At 39.3% G+C, this 19,009-nt stretch overlaps 2 protein-coding genes across 2 annotated transcripts in view; one reads left to right on the forward strand and one right to left on the reverse strand.

Annotated features, from left to right (window-relative positions):
- The window catches only part of LOC307163122 (uncharacterized protein), a 46,210-nt gene extending 27,951 nt beyond the window's left edge, over positions 1–18,259 (forward strand). Inside the window, exons 2-3 of the mRNA XM_079879012.1 lie at positions 11,440–12,691; positions 17,950–18,259. Coding sequence (XP_079735138.1) covers positions 11,445–12,691; positions 17,950–17,992 — 1,290 coding nt within the window. The 5' untranslated portion in view covers positions 11,440–11,444 and the 3' untranslated portion in view covers positions 17,993–18,259. The remainder of the gene's footprint in view (positions 1–11,439; positions 12,692–17,949) is intronic.
- The window catches only part of LOC307163360 (uncharacterized protein), a 77,965-nt gene that overhangs the window by 45,533 nt on the left and 13,423 nt on the right, over positions 1–19,009 (reverse strand). The gene's annotated exons all lie outside the window — the stretch shown is intronic.

The raw sequence follows: 19,009 nt of genomic DNA on the forward strand, positions 1-19,009 counted from the left end.
AAAAGTTCAGTAAATTTAATGTTTAAGTTTAAATGCTTGATGAGGGTTTTAAGACGATGCTAGATATATTAGATAGATACATACCGTGAGGGAACTCTGTGCTTCCCTACTGCCTCAAGGAAGAAACCTAGAGCAGTCTCTGCCCTGTTGTTGGTTGCAGCCCCCAGATACATGACCTGATGAATAACACATTTTGTAAAGTTATTAGCATCTACAAAATTGTATGACTACAACATATTTACACTTATTTAATGACTATAGAATCTACCACTTACCTTTCTTGAGTAGCCATCTATGCCCCCAAATATTACTAAGCCATATCTGAATTTAACAAAAGAACATCTTATCCACACAGGTACCTAAACAGTTTTTAAAACATTATAAAATATATTGATGTACAAGTAACATCTACAAAAACAATTTAACCTACCTGATCAGCTTGTGGTTGGTGTCCAAATGCACGAGGGACAGAGGTGCCTGAACCGAATAGGATCTTCTCACAACATGTCCAAGTTGTGACATCCTAGCAAGGACTCCAGCTGAATCAACTATTCATAGGGTCCAGACTCTGCTCCACTAGACCCCGAAGCCGCCGCCAGGCGCCACCAGCCAATAATTTCGTAAGCCAAATTGAGCCGCTATCTGATAAAGTTTGGCTGAGCCGGCTAGAATTATTTGCATCAAATAATAATTCTATCACATAGAGACATACACACACGAAATATATAAATGTCACAGGTCGGGGTGGGCCAAACCAGACTGCCCCCACCCCTAACCCACTATCACCCAGAGGAGCGTATCAAAGGAGGAGGCAGGAGGCAGGAGTAAAAGGAATAACAACTTTATTTTGTATTAAAAAGCAATTAAGAAGTCCTAGTCTAAAATTCCTTGTCCTCTCCTTCCCAGGGACCCAGCAGCACCGCCGCGGGTGTGAACCGGCGAGACTCCCAATGGGAGAACGTTGGACAGGGGGGTATCACGGGTGAGTAGGGAGGACGGAGATCACTTCCTTCACAGACTGGCGTCAGACTCACAGTGGGAGAGCGTTAGACAGGTGAATATCACAGGTGAGTATCACAGGTGAGTAGAGAGAACGAAAACCACTTCCTTCACAGACTGGCGTCGGACTCACAGTGGGAGAGCGTTGGACAGGTGAGTATCACAGGTGAGTAGAGAAACGGAGATCACTTCCTTCACAGACTGGCGTCAGACTCACAGTGGGAGAGCGTTAGACAGGTGAACATCACAGGTGAGTATCACAGGTGAGTAGAGAGAACGGAGATCACTTCCTTCACAGACTGGCGTCAGACTCACAGTGGGAGAGCGTTGGAGAGGTGAGTATCACAGGTGAGTAAAGAGAACGGAGATCACTTCCTTCACAGACTGGCGTCGGACTCACAGTGGGAGAGCGTTGGAGAGGTGAGTATCACAGGTGAGTGGAAAGAAAGGAGACCACTTCCTTCACAGACTGGCGTCGGACTCAAAGTAGGAGAGCGTTGGACAGGTGAGTGGAGGGATCAAGGCTCGGCTGCAGCAGACTCCAAGTCGCACGCGGAACGGGGCTTCACTAGGACAGACAGAATCAACTTCAACGGCAGTGTACAGTTCTCACGTGTGTTGCAGGGGACAGATAACTTCACACCATGCAGGTAGGCTTAAGGTTGCAGCAGACTCACAGTCGCAGGCTGAACGGGGCTTCTCTAGGACGGACGGAATCAACTTCAACAGCAGTATACAGTTCTCACGTGTGTTGCAGGGGACAGATAACTTCACACCATGCAGGTAGGCTTAAGGTTGCAGCAGACTCACAGTCGCAGGCTGAACGGGGCTTCTCTAGGACAGACAGAATCAACTTCAACAGCAGTGTACAGTTCTCAAATGAGGTGATGTTGTCTCGCAGAGGTTCTTCTTTCTAGGCACCGCACGTAGATGTAAGCAATCTCACTCAGCTCTCATGGTAAATAGTAGATCCCCAGGGCACATGGGCAGTAGCGGGGCAATAACAGGTATTCTTCCACACACACACACTGCAATCCAACTCTAAACATGTATTCGTGAGGGGAAACGTCAATTTACACACTGCAATTCCACTCTTCTAGTGCACATAAGGCCAGCACTCACACACAGATCCTGGTCTACCGGACTGATGATCGCCAGGGGCGGACAGAACACTCGAGAGATTGGTCTTCACGGTCACAGACGGACTTCACTCTGCTGGACTCCAATCGGGAAGAGGAGATGAGGAAATCAACAGGAATCAATATTTCACTCGGTGAAGGGTGTACACATGCTCCAAACACTTCAATCCAATACCCAATTTAGTGTAAAACACATGCAGTTATGAGATTCAGTCTGATAACTACTCATCTCTCTCTTCCCCAGCTCAGTCAGCGAATTTCATTCCTCTTGACCGTCCCCGAGTCCTCTCAAATAACACTCCTTTTCCTTCAAGACAACCCCTCAACTGCAGTTCCATAAACAAATCCCCACGGGAGAGAAGCCACCAACAATCAGGGGGAAGAACAATCCAGATCAACGGGGCAGAAGAACAGCGCAACACCACACAGCACCACCAGCCTTCTCTTCCTTGTGTGTTTTTATCCTGTCAAGAAGCGGGAGTGGTCTCAATCAAACACTCAGCGTGAAGTCCTTACACCTGTCACCAATCTGCCGTTTAGTTGTCATGACGACAAACACTCATACAGGTCCGGGGACGGTGTTGCGCTGAAGACGTCCCAACGGGAACAATTCTCCAGAGGGGAATTGTTCCGGGGCTGTTTGTCACCCCGTGACATAAACAATACACAAGATCTATTTTCCCACTGGATTCATCACAGCACAGTCTTGTGCTCGTTGCTACGATACACAGACTCACAGTGAATTGACGACCAATTAAAATTGCTCGTTTTCCGTACAGAAGAAGCGATGCATTTTTTTCTCGCACTGAGGTGAAATGGCGGAAAGCAGCAAGCAAGGTAATTTTGATCTCACTTCTCACATAATTTCCTAATTCCTACTTACTTTTTTTTTTAACTTAGGGACTGTTCGTTTTTTATTTAAGGGGCTACCGGAGGAGTTTTGAGATCTGTAGTAAAAAAAATACATGACCCTCCCTTCGCCAGCAATAATTTTTTCTATGACCCTCCAAAATGATTGTGAAAAAAGGCATGACCCTCCCCGATAATTTATTGATTAGCCTACTTCTGGTTTGCGCTTGTGTAACGGGTGTTTGAGACGGTTAACCGATATTAATATGTCTTAGGCTAGTAAAATAACAGAAGTCTAAATTCGTCTACAGGAGCTGGTGGTCAGTAACAACACAGAAACATAAGTTTAAATTTGGTGCAGGTACCATATATTGCAAAATAATTAAACAAAATATTTACAAATAGAAATAATGAAAGGAAAGAAAAAGAAAAGAATCCCAAAATATTTACAGACTGCAGTTGAACCGGTTTGTAGTTAAGTGCACTTGGTAGTTGTTGTTCAAGTATATACTAATATAAATTACAGCAAATACACACACACACAAAACCCAAAAAGAAAAAGAACTGTCCCAGCAATAGATGGTATACAAGACCAGCGCGACAACCCACAAGGGTTTTATGGAAGTTTGTAGTGATAAGTCCATAAGTTATTGTTCATCATGTGAAGGATGTGTATGTGGGGTTGAAGCACTAGTCTATGGAGAAGTGTGTGGGGGACAGGCTGTGGACAACCTTCCTACCAGACCAGTAGGATGGCTATTCAGTGGATGCTACACGGATGGCATCACCCCGCAAGAACAATTACAGTGCTTTACAACTATAGAACAAAAAGAGTTAAATAAACTTTTTAAATAAACTAGATCAAGAAAATATGATCATATAACACCGATTTTATCATCCCTACATTGGTTACCTATAAAGTCCCGTATTAATTACAAGGTATTGCTACTGACTTATAAAGCCCTAAACGGCTTAGCTCCAGTCTATTTAACGGATCTTCTATCGCCCTATAATCCATCGCGCTCTTTAAGGTCACTAAATTCGAGGCTTTTGGTCATACCTAGGATATCTAGGTCCACCAAAGGAGGGAGAGCATTTTCACATTTAGCACCAAAACTCTGGAATAGTCTTCCGGATACTGTTCGTTGCTCAGACTCGCTCTCCCAGTTTAAAACTAGATTAAAGACGCATCTCTTCAGCCAGGCATTCATATAATACTTTTAATCCTACAGTTAAATCCGACCTCTAGTTCATAAACGCCAGAGGAGAACTGGCCCCCGACTGAGCCCTGGTTCTCCCAAGGTTTTTTTTTTCTCCATTAGGTCACCTGATGGAGTTTTTCGGTTCCTTGCCACTGTTGCCTTTGGCTTGCTCAGTTGGGGATATTTGGGGATATTTAATTTAATTAATCAATCAACGATACTATTGATCAGCATTACCAAACGTAGACGTTCCACTAGAAACAAACATTGATGTATTGTTCTAATTTATTACTGTGAAGCTGCTTTGATACAACCTATGTTGTGAAAAGCGCTATATAAATAAACTTGACTTGACTTGATGGTAGGCTCCCAGCAATAGAAATTCGGCTCGCCATCATTCGTCTCCAGACAGAGAGAAAAAACCTGGCCTGTAGTACAACAACAGGACCAGTAAATAACAGGGCTAAGTTGAAACTAAGCATCAGCTCATTCCACACTCAGATATCATTTTCATGTGCACACAATTCTAAATTATTACAAAATGAATCAAATGTACAAACTACAAATAATAAACATTAAGGGCATGACAACACAATAAACAGTACAATGTTAAAGTTGTATTGGCTGCACAAAGTTCAAATAAATTCAACAGTACTATAATCAGATTTCCTTACTACATATAAACACACTTACTGAAAACAAATATATTTGTAACCCACAAATGCAAATGTCACAAAAGCATAAAATTAATCAAAACCAGTTGGTGAATATTTGGCTAATATGTTAGCTTTCAGCATATAGTTCATTCATTCAGAGTACTCACCAGTTCCTCTAAGTAAACATATGGCAATCTGGTGACGGTGACAATCCCCTGCAGCCACTAAGTTATTCTAAAAGTTACAATGATGTGTTTAACTTAAAAGAATAAATCAAGCAAAAGAGTGAATTGTTTGTTGAACACAAACCTGTCCACAGCTGCCGATCAGCTTCCCCACACCTCTGAATGAGGAAGAAGCTGCAGCCTAATTAAACTTGTGCTCTACTGCGCGATTGGCCAAGCACAGTCACATGACTGGGGTGGCATGAGATCACTTCTTAAAGGGGCAGCAGAACTAATAATATATTACCAGATTTCAACCTGGGTTACACTTGGCAAAGATGTCCAGATAGCCATTGTTTTTTTACAACCATAAACTCCTGCTTTCTCATCTTACTAGGGCTGTAACGATAGACCAAACCTACGATTCGGTTCGTATCACGATTTTTGATTTTAGATTAGAAAAAAATCTTGTTTTCGCTGCTGATGCGGTGGTGACACGTTCAACATGTGGGTGGCGCTGCCAATAAAGCATCTAAAAGCTGTCACAAAGAACCAGCAAAAGTAATGATTATGAATATGTCAAATATAGCAAGGAGACATTTTAATTGTTTATTAATAAACAAGTGTTTTCTGTGTCAACTGCAAAGATGAAGAACGATGCTGACTCGCGATCTTCGCAGTAGTGAACGCGCCAGAGAGAAATGTACATTTCATACGGATTAAGTAGAGAGCAGTCTGTTTTCTTTCGTTTTGAATTGTTCTGTTTAAAAGTAGACATTTCAAGCTTTCTATATATTTCTCAGGTCTATGAGGCAAGTACCTTACGCTGAGTTTTGGTTCATTTATGAGACGAGAGTCCAGTTCACTCTCCGGCGCCTCCGTGTCATGATTATCTATTTTCTACTATATTTACTTAAATCCAGGCAATTGATTGATGAAACATTGATTAAAATTCAGATACAATTAATAAAAAAACGAAATTCACTTTAAAGAAAGGCTTTGTGCTTTCTGTTTGAGGTCTCTGTGAAAGTTTTAAAGTCGCTCTCAGAGCGGTCATGACCGTAACGGAGAACTGTCACGCCCATAACATTGTTTTTTTCCTCATAAAAGCTAACACAAAAAATAATATAAAAAGAATATTTTATGTTCTGTGGAGGCCGACCCTTCTTCATCCGGTGGGTATATTACTATTATTATTTGCGCAGTGTAATTCATAGAATTACTAAAAAATATTTTGCCACCTAAAAGTTAAAGATTTTTTGTGTCACGTCACATGTGTATTTCTCTCATATTAAATATAAAACGCATGTGTAGACTGATATTTTTCTAATGTCTTGACTCCTTTATTAAGGGAGTATGATATAAACAGACGTTTCAATATATTGGTATTAAATGCATTTTCTGAGAATTCATATTTCAAGTTTTGACTGCAAATGTCACGTCCATAACGCTGGAATTGCCCAATTTTATCGAATTTATCCTCAACTAGTTTTTTGGTCTAGGTCTACATATTTTATTATTTAATTAAAATATAACCTATTTGAGGTTCCTAAAACAATTAATATGCCAAGCCTAGTCAAAGTTTAGAGGTAATATTAAATAGTCATTCAAATACAATACAGGATATGATCTATCAGCATAATTTATACTAATCAACTAATTAATTAATTACTGTAATTTAATTACTTTTTATTCTAAAAGTAAAATAAAGAATTACTCTTTAAAAATAGTACAGTAATCTAATTACGCAGTTGAAGATGTAATTAGTAGCTTGTAAAAGTTACGAGAATACAGTCTTTTGTAGAAGTATTTTTATTTCAGTGTTTTTTCTTTAGTAAGGAAATGTCGAACTGCCTCATGGATCTAAACATAATAGAAGCTTTCTACTTTTATCTGGGGTTTCAACAAAAGGAAATTCTACAGGTGCTAATCTACCCCGACATGCCTTCACTATTTGTCTTAGGACGCTACAGAATAAACTGAGCCGGACTTTACAGGCCAAAACACTTTTCAGACTGGATGGAGGTGATCCTCCTCTGCTTATTCTGACTATTTTGTGCTTCACTTGAAAAAGTTCCTTTCACCTTTAGTAAGGGGGGGTGAAATGCTCATTTGGGGGGGGGGGGGGGGGGGGGGGGGAATGCTCATTTTCACTCAATCTCCTGTTAATCATGAGTACCTATAGAGTAGTATTGCATCCTTCATATCTCCAAAAAGTATTTAGTTTTATTATATTTATAAAAGAAAGATAGGCTGTACCGAGTCTTTCCGGAAAAAACGAGCGGCTGGAGGCGGGCAGTGTGGGCGAAGCTAAAGCTGTGCTAACGCGCCGAGCTAACAACACACAGAGACATTTGTTCAACAGTTTTACTCACCGCCTGCGACCGTGAACCTTTATCATTGTGACTGCTCCATCCTTAAGCATTAGACGATCTGCAAATCCGTCGATCTGGGCTTTGTTTATAAAACAATCATCGTCGAAATGCAGGGAACAAACAGTCTCTGAAAAAACAAACTACATCCACTGGTCCCTTAACGCTGGGTTCTTTAGGAATCTGTGCAGGGTTGTCTTGCCCTGGCAACCAAAAACCCACTTCTTTGGTGACATTGACTTCCAAAAGCTGAGCAGAGCGCTTTGATGAGGTACTGCTTTCGCTCTCTTCTCTCTCTGTCTGGTCTACGAGTGCGCGCGCGCCCGCGGAGAAGTGCCCTTAGGACCCATATAAGGAAATTCCGCCCCAGCTGACGTCACGAAGACCCATACTCGAAAAAAACTTTCCGAAACTTGTGACAAACCGGAAGGACAATTTTTGGCACAGAAATACTCCTTCAAACGTACAATTTAGTTTTTGAAACTTTGTCCATGTTTAGCATGGGAATCCAACTCTTTAACAGTGTAAAAAACTCAGTATGCATGAAATAGCATTTCACCCCCCCCCCTTTAATGTTTGATATCTGTGAGTGGAATTGATAGGAATCGATCCCAAGTGTTGCTGTTGCCGTTTTCATGTTTACCTTTATTTCTTTGTCGACATTTATCTTTGGCAGATTACATTTACTTATTAAAATTGATGTAGACACTTTATATTGCCCCTGTATGAGTAATGAACGTGGGAAATATCAAATCATGGTAATATAGATAAATATGAATTAAGTTTGTCACAGGAAACGTTACATTTTCTTTATTTTTTTGAGTTTTATGACCATTGTCAGTTTCTGTACAAACGAATATGTAGGCTAACATGTTAATGATGGAATTACTTTATTGCAATTAATAGTTATTATAAAGTCAAACTATATTTAGATTCACATATTATGGTGTTGTAGTTATTTACATGAAGAGGTTCATAAAGAGAGGTTATTTAATTATTTTGTTTTATTATTGATGATTTATGTTACACTGTGAGATATCTTTCAATAGAGCAGTTTTACAGGCTTTTATCATGTATCCTGACTCAAATAATGTGTTTCTAACAGCAAACACTCAGAATAAAGTGAGATGATCTGCTGATGATCCTGAATGGCTTGTTGAATGAGTGTTGATAGTCTGAGGCTCATCAATATTAACAGATCTGCTGAAAACACTCTATATTTCATGACAATAGTTCCTGTTTTCACCTCATTTATTATGCTGATGTCTTCAGATCTCCTGTAAATTGTCACTTAAAGCTCATTTCATTGGTGTCAACGGACTGAGGGGATTTGTTGCCTACACTATGTAGCTTTAATAAATTCTAGTATGGTAGTCTCAGCAAAAGCGTATAACAGAGGGATTTATTTGTTCTGTAAGGCACTGTCTCCTATTCTCTCTACTATGAACACAGTATAAGGGTCCTCCAGGCTACAAATGTAGGCCTACATGTGGTAGGATTGCCAGAAACTGACCATATGGCCTTGTTATTCAGTGTATCATATTAATATATGATGTAAGGTATACACTATCTTATTGGTTAACTCACTGTAACTCCCCTCATATTTTTGCTATATCTTCTGAGACAAAGATGCTAATAAACTTGAGAGATACCTTTTCTCCCTCAGCGCTGGGTTTGGCATTGTTAATTCAATCTAACAGTAGCCTATGTTTATTTCTGTTTATGCTTTCAACTGTTTTTCTTACCATTATTTATATTTGGAAGAATTTAATTAAACCAACTCAGTAACTTATATATGTTTTATTTTGGCAGATCAACTCCTCCCACTGTAATTCATCATCAGTGAAGCTCCTCCCACAGCAATCACATCATCAGTGAAGCTCCTCCCACTGCAATTCCCCAATAAATGCTGTAAATTCCCATCAGCTACAAGTGAAGACGAGCATCAGAGCATCAGGAAGAGCTGAAATCTGCAAAGACTGAGTTTATTAAAGAGGACAGTGAGAACACGAGTGATCCAGAACCCTGCAGAATGAAACACACTGAAGATCCTGAAGAACAAAGAGGTTGGTGTTTATTCTTCATTCATTCAAATGATCTCCGGCTAGTTTGCAAAATTGGTCTAGATATGATGTCAATACTCCTAAGTAAAGCGCGTGGTTAAAAATACCTGAAACACTTTCATGATTAAGAAAAATTAAAAAGCGCGATCACTACCTTTTTCAGCTTTTTTGTACTATGGGCCGTCGATTGTTGATGACGCGCAACGGTCCTGAGCGCTAAACTAAAAAGAACAAATCAGAGGCAAGCGTTCTCGGGCAGTTCGACACACTCTTCTACAGTTCATCATCGGACCCACCTAGAAAGCTAAAATGCCACCTTGCTTTTAAACGGTGTGTGTGTGAGAGAGAGAGATTTTGGTTGGGTGACAGTTGTAGGTTACAGTTTGACAAGAGTTTACAGTTTGACAAAAGCACAATGTTGTGTTTTATTGCGAGTGTACACACATATAAGCAAACTCTTTGCAGTTTGAATGATGTCCTGTATGAACAAAATGACGGAGTATGTTTTTATGTTTCCACTGTTCGATCGCGCCCGCGCCTCTCTCTCTCACACACACACACGACATATCCCAGCACTGCAATCTTGACATCGCAGCCCGTTTATTATAGCCCTAAAGAACCCACGTATCTAACAGTAGTTCCTCATTACATTACATTAATTTGCACGCAAGTTTTATTTATTTTTATACGTGTATATTCATGCACCGAACCGTGACGCCCGTACCGTTTCGGTTCAATACGAATACATGTACCGTTTCACCCCTAATAGCTACCCTAGCTACCTTACCCTGGACTGCTGCTGATATGAAGTGGAGTTCCTTACAGCAAACACTCTACCTTTCAGTAAGAATTGGTAAACAATTGCCACAGCCACACCAATGCGTGTGCCCTACTCTCTCCTCCTTCTCCTCCTCACCTACGGCTACGAGATGACTATCATCATGTGAACCTTCCTCCGTATTTACGACACGTTCAGGCTCGAACTGCAAAGGGTGAACGGCTGACATTTTGCTCGCTAATTGAGGTAATACTTTAGCTTGATAACGTTAGTGTTTACGCGCCTTGTGTTTGTAGCGGCACTGGGAGACCAGTCTACGTCACGGCCCAGAATGCAATGGGTAAAAACAACAATGGCGACTTACAGGTAAAAACTTTATTTTAAAATATCTCGCTAAACGAAAACATTGTGTGTTATTATATCACGTTTGTGGCGCAAATGGTATCTCTAACCCAATAAGGCTAAGTTGTCAAACTAGCCGGAGATCCTTTTCATGATGCTGAAGAACATTCATGTTAGAAACATTCAAGCACATTATCACTTTTAAATAAACAGTTAAACTGTGACATGGCTGCAAAAGTTTATTTTTGAACAAATGGTCAGTAACGGAAGTTTTTTTTGTGTGTGTGTGTGTATTTTTACTAACATGTATAACACATAATCATCATTTCAAAATATAATACAAATTTACAATCTCCTCTGCTTTACTGCAAAACATGTACCGGTATGTTCTTTCTCGCAGTGAAATTCACTTGAGCTTGTGTTTTTTGTGTCCCACTTTCACATGCATGTAAAGTCAACGGAAGGAGAAGTTCAGTGTGAACGGCCCTTAATTAAAACATTTTAGTAGTTTTTAACATAATTAAATGTCTAAAAGTTGGTGTTAAAATATGTCAGTATTGTGTATTTTAATGTTCATATCATGTTAGATAATTGTGTCATTGATCAAACATATTTAATAGTTCTCACTACAGAAACATGGGATTTGTGCCTATAATGTTTTAAAAATATAACTGGAAGATCAGTGTAGCTCATTCAGGGAAAGTTTCAGGGATGTATAATTAATTAATAAAAAATATAGAAATTATTGTAATATTTTATTGCAGTTGTCTGTTACATCTGAGATAATTTTAATCTTCATTCACTCCATATTTCTCTCTTTGAACTATTTTGATTATTTCGAAAATTTTACAATAATAGTTTTTCTGTCATATCAGACCCGATGGAAGAGAGCGAGGAGAGTGAAGAACTGAGTGAAGTGGAGGAGGAACATCATGACAAACCTGGAGAAAAACCTTTGAGTCGCTCAAAGACTAAACAGACATTTTTAAAGAAAAGAAAAGACAAGAAATCTTTCACCTGCACTCAGTGTGGAAAGAGTTACACAACCAAACAAAATCGTGATGCTCACATGAGAGTTCACACTGGAGAGAAGCCGTTCTCATGTGATCAGTGTGGGAAAAGTTTCAGTCATTCTTCACACCTTAATGTTCACATGAGGATCCACACCGGAGAGAAGCCATTTAGATGTGATCAATGTGGAAAAACATTTCTCTGTGCATCACACCTGAAGTCACACCTGACAGTTCATATGAAGGAGAAGCCACATTCATGTTCTGTGTGTGGAAAGAGTTTTTCAGGGTTTCAAAATTTACATAAACATGAGAAAATACACACTGGTGTGAGAGAGTACATGTGCTTTGAGTGTGGGAAGACTTTTATTACAAGGATACATTTAAAACTGCACCAGAGAATTCACACTGGAGAAAAACCTTACATGTGTTCACACTGTGACAAGAGATTCAATCAGCCAGCGCATCTGAAAAGCCATGAGAGGATCCACACTGGAGAAAAACCTTACAAGTGTTCACACTGTGACAAGAGATTCAGTGTGTCAGCAAATCTGAAAACACATGAGAGGATCCACACTGGAGAAAAACCTTACAAGTGTTCACACTGTGACGAGAGATTCAATCAGCCAGCGCATCTGAAAACCCATGAGATGAACCACACTGGAGAAAAACCTTATAAGTGTTCACACTGTGACAAGAGATTCAGTGTGGCATCAGCTCTGAAAAGACATGAGAGGATCCACTCTGGAGAAAAACCTTTCAAGTGTTCAGACTGTGACAAGAGATTCAGTCGGTCAGGAGATCTGAAAAAACATGAGAGGATCCACACTGGAGAAAAATCTTATAAGTGTTCACACTGTGACAAGAGATTCAGTGTGTCAGCAAATCTGAAAAGACATGAGATGATCCACACTGGAGAAAAACCTTACAAGTGTTCACACTGTGACAAGAGATTCAGTCTGTCAGCTAATCTAAAAAGACATGAGAGGATCCACACCGGAGGGAAGTCGCACACGTGTGATCAGTGTGGAAACAGTTTCTCTTTTAAAACTCACCTGAACCTACACTTGAAGAGCCATTCAGCGGAGAAACCACATCACCGCAGTCTGAGATCACGGTAAGTAGTTCATCTTTATGTGTTTGTTAAAAGCTGCTTTTCCACTTTTGGAAAAGGTTCCAGTTGTGTTTCCACTTGAGCCTGGTACGGCACAGCACAATTACAAACCCTGAACTCTCAGCACACTTGGCTAACTGTGCCGAACCGTGATGGTTGAATGTGTGTAGTAGTGGTGGAAATTTGGATTCTTTCCAGAGATTCGTTCATTTTCAGTTCGTTCACCAAAATGAATCGTTCATTGATTTGTTCACTGACAATTTCTTCATATTACATAAATACACCAGCAGGGGGCGAAAAAGAGTGTCTTATGTGTTATGTCTTAAGTCAACAAACGTAAATTTACTTGACAAAAAAAAAATTATTTGGCTTTATTAAAATGTTTCTCATTTACTTATTAAATTGATAAAATAAGTCAAAATCATCATAAATCTGGGATTATGTTAAACGTTGAGTTATGTTCTATGTTAAATATGAATATATAAACAATCGTATGTGCCTATGCATTTATACAGTTTTGCATCCGCTTTCTGCCGATTGCTGAATGAGATTGACTCGCATGCTAATGACCGACCTACCCGGTACTCTCCCGGTATTAAGTATTATCTCCTCAATATTATTAACTCATCTTTATCTTTAGGTCATGTTCCAAGAACATTTAAATTGGCAGTTATAAAACCACTCATTAAGAAACCACAATTAGATCATAATAACCTAGCAAATTATAGACCCATTTCAAATCTTCCATTTATGTCTAAAATATTAGAAAAAGTTGTGTCCGCCCAACTTGGCTCTTTCTTGCAAGAAAATGACACCTATGAAAAGTTTCAGTCAGCATTCAGACCGCATCATAGCACAGAAACTGCGCTCGTTAAAATCACAAATGATTTACTTTTAGCTTCTGACCAAGGCTGTATCTCAATACTAGTTTTACTTGATCTTAGTGCTGCGTTCGATACTATAGATCACACAATACTCTTAGATCGACTACAAAATTATACTGATGTTCAAGGACAAGCATTAAGCTGGTTCAGATCATACTTATCTGACCGATACCATTTTGTCTATTTGAATGGAGAAAAATCGATCATAACTCCAGTAAACTATGGAGTGCCGCAAGGATCTGTGTTAGGCCCTCTGTTATTCTCAGTATATATGCTGCCACTTGGAAATATTATAAGGAAACATGGAATTAGTTTCCATTGTTATGCTGATGACACTCAATTATATTTCATCACGGCCGGATGAAAATGCTAAATTATCCAAATTGACAGAGTGTGTTAAAGATATAAAAGACTGGATGATGCGTAATTTTCTTTTATTAAATCCAGACAAGACAGAGGTACTACTTATCGGTTCAAAAAACCACCCACAAAACCTCTCACAATACAACTTTAACATAGTAGGATGTCCTGTTACTTTATCCTCTACAGTAGAAGACCTGGGTGTTATACTAGATTGCAACCTGTCTTTTGAAAATCATATTTCATATGTTACAAAAACAGCCTTTTTCCACCTTAGAAACATTGCTAAGCTACGTAATATGCTATCAGTTTCTGATGCAGAAAAGCTAGTTCATGCATTCATGACCTCGAGACTAGATTACTGTAATGCTTTATTAGCTGGTTGTCCTGCATCCTCAATAAACAAGCTACAGTTAGTCCAAAATGCCGCCGCTAGAGTTCTTACTAGATCAAGAAAATATGATCATATAACACCAATTTTAACATCACTACATTGGTTACCTATAAAGTTCCGTATTAATTACAAGGTATTGCTACTGACTTATAAAGCCCTAAACGGCTTAGCTCCAGTCTATTTAACGGATCTTCTATCACCCTACAATCCATTGCGCTCTTTAAGATCACTAAATTCGAGGCTTTTGGTCATACCTAGGATATCCAGATCAACCAAAGGAGGGAGATCATTTTCACATTTAGCTCCAAAACTCTGGAATAGCTCAGCCTTGCTCAGACTCGCTCTCCCAGTTTAAAACTATATTAAAGTCGCATCTCTTCAGCCAGGCATTCGTATAATACTTTTAATCTTACAGTTAAATCCGGTCTCTAGTTCATAAACGCCAGAGGAGAACTGGCCCCCGACTGAGCCTGGGTTCTCCCAAGGTTTTTTTTTTTTCTCCATTAAGTCACCTGATGGAGTTTTAGGACACCATTAGGTCACTTGATGGAGTTTTTCGGTTCCTTGCCACTGTTGCCTTTGGCTTACTCTGTTGGGGATATTTTGGGGATATTTAATTATATTTTATCAATCAATAAATTCCACTAGAAACAAACCTTGTTGTATTATTTTAATTTAATACTGTGAAGCTGCTTTGATACAATCTGTATTGTGAAAAGCGCTATACAAATATACTTGACTTGACTATTACACGCCCCTTCACAGCCTGAACTGGAATGCTATTGGCTGACACTACACAAATGAGACCTAACCAATACTGCCATTTTTTTGTTTATTTTACAGTTTTTAGAGAAGTGCATGACATGAATCAAACGTAATAAATTCATTTTTGATAAATAATACAAAATAGGGGTGTACATGGTTAACTGATTAACCGATTAACCGTTAAAAATTGCGTAACCGAGTGAAACATTTTGCTCGGTTAAGTGGCGTCAATGGCGTGCATTGAATTTAGTTGTAATACATTTTTGCACCACCAGAGACCGCTAGACCAGTTTTCTAATATGAAGCGGTCAAAGAAAGCGCGCGTCCGAGAGTGAAGGCTGTGCGCGAGCCAGAAACATAGTATCCGCGCCACTGATCGCAGCACAATAATATCTGTCTGCAGAGCCGCAGAGCCACAGCTTTACCCCAGCAGTTTTACCCCGCGCATGCGCAGTTTCATCACAACAGTTTTACCTGCAGAGTCCGTTTACCGTTACATTAACCCATACAATTTGTATTATGCATTTCCTAAACATGTACTTGCTAATCAAACACTTTATATGAACAAACTACTAATCTATAAAACACAATCGGTCTTCCGACCTTTTACTATTGTGTTGATATGCGCGAGGGAGAGAGAGCAATACAGCGCTCGTGTTGTTTGAAGGCGGTGAGAGTGCGCGCACGCGGCCGGGGCTCTCTCTCTCTCTGTTTGTTCTTGCGCCCTGTCCACTGATCTAAATAATTAGTTGTTACGACGACTTATTTGTTCCCTTGTTTTAATAAATCGTGGACACGTTGAACTAATTCCCTCCCTCATTTTGATTTAACGAATTACAACGTGGCCAAAAACAGTTTGATACTATTAGTGAATGCTAAAGACCTATTTTTGTGAATTGGTGAATATTCAGGTGAATTATTTCGTGGCCACGAATTAATAATAATTATTAAACTGTTTTTCTTACCTGTGAAGATAGCTCTTCAGTGAAGGCCGACTATTCTCGTACAGCTTTTTATTCCTTTTTTTTGGTGAATTGTTTCGTGGCCACAAATTAATAATACCTCAGCACGTTTTACAAGACCCTTCTCGATCGCAGCGGCAACGAGCACTTTGATCACTTGATTTAAAAAACAAAACATTTCAGCGCTTTCAACATATTAACCGCTAAGGGCCTCGGTTAACGGTTAATGAAAAACTTGAAAACGTGCAGCCCTAATACAAAATGAACACAAAACACCAGTGCTTACAGTCAGAGCCGATCCCGACCTCCCTGGGGCCCTAAGCAAAATTCTGTTAAGGGGCCGTCTTACTGTGAGCCAAAACCATTTGCCATTGCTACACAGTCACACCTGACACCCCAGTGCTCCCACTACATCCCTCCTTTAACTAGGACTAATGAAAATGTAATTCCTTATATCAGAAATAGACATTGTTACTAGGAAAAGTACATTCTTAATATCAAGGATTCACATTTTAAATAGTGCAAATTTAATTATTCATATCAAAAATGTGAATGAATAAAAGCTAAAATGTCTTGCCATAGCATGTCACTGTGTTTAAATGATAAAAACAATACTTGATACTTGATGGTTAATTTTTTACTGAGGGTTGTGCATCCATATTGACCAGTAGGCCTATGTCCAGCCAATCAACATTTTAAATGCAATATAGCCTATAAATCAGTAGTCAGTGTCAATACATTGCTTTCCATCTTGCTTTATTGCAGAGTTGTAACTAAACTGACTTGGAGACTGGATAATCATTGTCTTGTTTTAAAGGTCCCGTATTATGCCCCTTTTCACAAGATGTAAAATAAGTCTCTGATGTCCCCAGAGTGTGTATGTGAAGTTTGAGCTCAAAATACCCAACAGATCATTTTTTACAGCATGTTTAAATTGTCATTTTTTGGGGCTCAGAAAAACGCGCTGTTTTAGTGTGCGCCCTTTAAATGCAAATGAGCTGCTGCTGGACGACACAGGGGGCGGAGCTTCATGAGCTCGCGCTCAGTCTCTCAGGACAATTTCATCTCACGGAATGATGATAATATCAGAAACTCTCAGTAACGGTGTTCCTTTCGAGTCGGACAATAATGCCTACAGAGTCAGAGTGCTGTAGCCTATAGAGATGAAACGGGTATAGTTTAGTAGTTTAATTACGGTTATTATAACGTATTTGTCATCTGCTTGTAGGCTATGTATCCATTATTTATTAATAGCCTACAAGTCTGCTGTCTGAACGATGATCAAACATGTACTGATGAGTTTAATAAAGTTTATTGTACATCACACAAAAGATGAAGCGTCAGTTTTACTTCAGAAAATCACTGTAAGAGCTGAGTAAACACAGTAAGTTATTAGAAGTGCGCAAGTACATAAACGAATTTCGGTAGAGTTGAGGGAGCATTCCTGTGGGCGGAGGTTAGTCAAAAAACGGTTTTAATGACGTCATTAAAGAAGGAAGTAGAGGGATGTAGTCCAAACGGGCCGTTCGATGTAGTCGACTTCTGTTAAATAAAATATCTCGCTTGGCATTGAACTTTGAGCTTTATAATTTTACAGATATTATTTATACTCTAACAACAACATTACACACTAACTAAAGTTTGAAACATGGGATCACGAAGAACGGGACCTTTAAAAGTATGTGCACCCATAATGAGGAGTGCCATCACGCCCATATACTGTACTGGTCCCCACAGATGTGTTGCTGGAAAGGGCGCGTTTCATTTCGTGCACGCGCATATGAACGCGCGGCGCGGATATTTTTTCCGAGCTGCAGTTTATAAACACACCGTTGCCCTTTGTCGTATATCAAACGTATTAAATAGTTGTATTTCACTCTCACTTTTTTTCGTCAGGTACAAAGTCAAAGAACACACCCCTGGAAGTGGCCGGCGTTAGCAAGCAGGACACAGAAAGACCAGAAGATACACTGCCCAGCTGGGTTAGACAGACAGAGACTAGAGAGAGATGCATATCAACTTAACTTTACTGTTCACTGCTGACATCAAACTTGGAGAGGAGAGAACACAAGTCTGCCTGATCGCTGTTCCCGCAATTCACTCTCATGGTGTTTTTTTTTTTCTCTCTTTTTGTGAACAGAAGGATACTGCTTCATTTTCTCAACGATGTTTCTCAACGATTTTGAATTGAATATTCTGTTTTTCCAAAAAAAAACAACAAAAAAAAACAACTTATGGTGACTACAGCCACATAAATGTAAATAGTTTTTTTGTTTCTTTATATTTTTTCACCGACTTTTATTACAGGTGTTCTAAAGCCTTTGAGGAATCAATATTTGATGTAAAATCCCTTATTCATTATGGTTCACTCTTTTTATATAATAAAAAACAAAACATTCAAACTTCCGTTTTTGTATTTTTTTGGTGATATATCACATCAGAACACATACAAGTGTCTCAAGAAGTGTATTGACACTGCATCCACCTTGTAGCTGAGAGTCTATAGAATCCAGAAATATGACTTTCTTCACTCTGCTATGAAAATTGACCCTTCCAGAAGCCACAATATTAACATAGTGCCAGGCGGACTTAAAACCCCTTAGACCTTGAAGGGTTAAACCATGACTTCTGACAAGTTTTGTGGATAGAAATGGACATTTAGAGACATACAAATACGTTAATGCTGCACGCAATGCTGACACTACAAGGCCAGATGCTGTCCTTGTAGCCTATTTCTCAGGTCTGTCTTCAGAAATAAATGTTGACAGTAAAATGTCCATCATTTAACGAATTTTAAAAACAGATGTATAATACAAATTTTCTTTCTGACATTTTGACAGAAAAAAAAAAAACACAAGCAAGAACAAAATTTAAACGTGTCAATTTTCATTTTACAATTATCTTCTCTCTCTGTGCGCACATCTGTGTTTGTGAGAGAGAGAGAGAGCTCACGCAG

The sequence above is a fragment of the Squalius cephalus genome (genome assembly GCF_949319135.1).
Source record: "Squalius cephalus genome assembly, chromosome: 1".
Taxonomy (NCBI): domain Eukaryota; kingdom Metazoa; phylum Chordata; class Actinopteri; order Cypriniformes; family Leuciscidae; genus Squalius; species Squalius cephalus.